We start from the raw sequence: 628 nt of genomic DNA, 5'->3' as shown, positions 1-628 counted from the left end.
AGGTTCAAAATGTTATATTTGCAAAAATGAAAGATAAAATATATAATAAGGAATTAATAATGACAATCAAATCCACTCAAGCTCTCTCCTTCATCTATCTATTGTATGAGAATCATCCATAAATAAGCTTTGAGAAAGCATTTTCTCATAAACATATTCTAACCTTTGCATTGGGAAAGAGTTTTTTATTCATTGTGGTGCACAAAATAGCTAAAAAAACCTAATATATATATAATCATTCAGTTTCCCATGGCTCCACTTTGTTCCAAGAAGCATTGTCATAGCTAAGATAAAACCCATCCTCTTTCACCAGCCAAAAGACAGTCGCATGACCTGCATCTCTACCTGGCTCAAACCCATGGACAGATGCAAACTTGTTGCCAAGAACTCCTCGGACGTAATATATAGAATCTGGGGTTACACTCCATTTGATGCTTTCGCCCAGCTTCACTACGCGCTCATCAACAGCTTTAGTTTGTGACTTGATGAGAATGTCCAATGGCACCGCTGCATACTTTTCTGGTAAGCCATTGGTCAATTCAATATTGACGTTAGAACTCCGTACATACTCAGCTGCGCAAATGAAGTAAATCACAAGAGCCAGAGAAAACAGGCTATGATTTGCCAT

General features: G+C 37.6%; 1 protein-coding gene across 1 annotated transcript; it reads right to left on the bottom strand.

The window, feature by feature from the left end:
- Positions 1-235: 235 nt before the first annotated feature.
- LOC104882728 (uncharacterized) lies at positions 236-628 on the bottom strand. Its single transcript, XM_010666988.1, has one exon. The coding sequence runs from the start codon at positions 626-628 to the stop codon at positions 236-238; it is 393 nt and encodes a 130-aa protein (XP_010665290.1).

This window comes from Vitis vinifera, chromosome 18 (assembly GCF_030704535.1).
Source record: "Vitis vinifera cultivar Pinot Noir 40024 chromosome 18, ASM3070453v1".
Lineage (NCBI taxonomy): Eukaryota > Viridiplantae > Streptophyta > Magnoliopsida > Vitales > Vitaceae > Vitis > Vitis vinifera.
This window is presented reverse-complemented; position numbering and strand designations above follow the sequence as displayed.

Excerpts from the sequence above, each read along its gene's own strand:
- LOC104882728 (XM_010666988.1), bottom strand. The coding sequence starts at position 628 with ATGGCAAATCATAGCCTGTTTTCTCTGGCTCTTGTGATTTACTTCATT.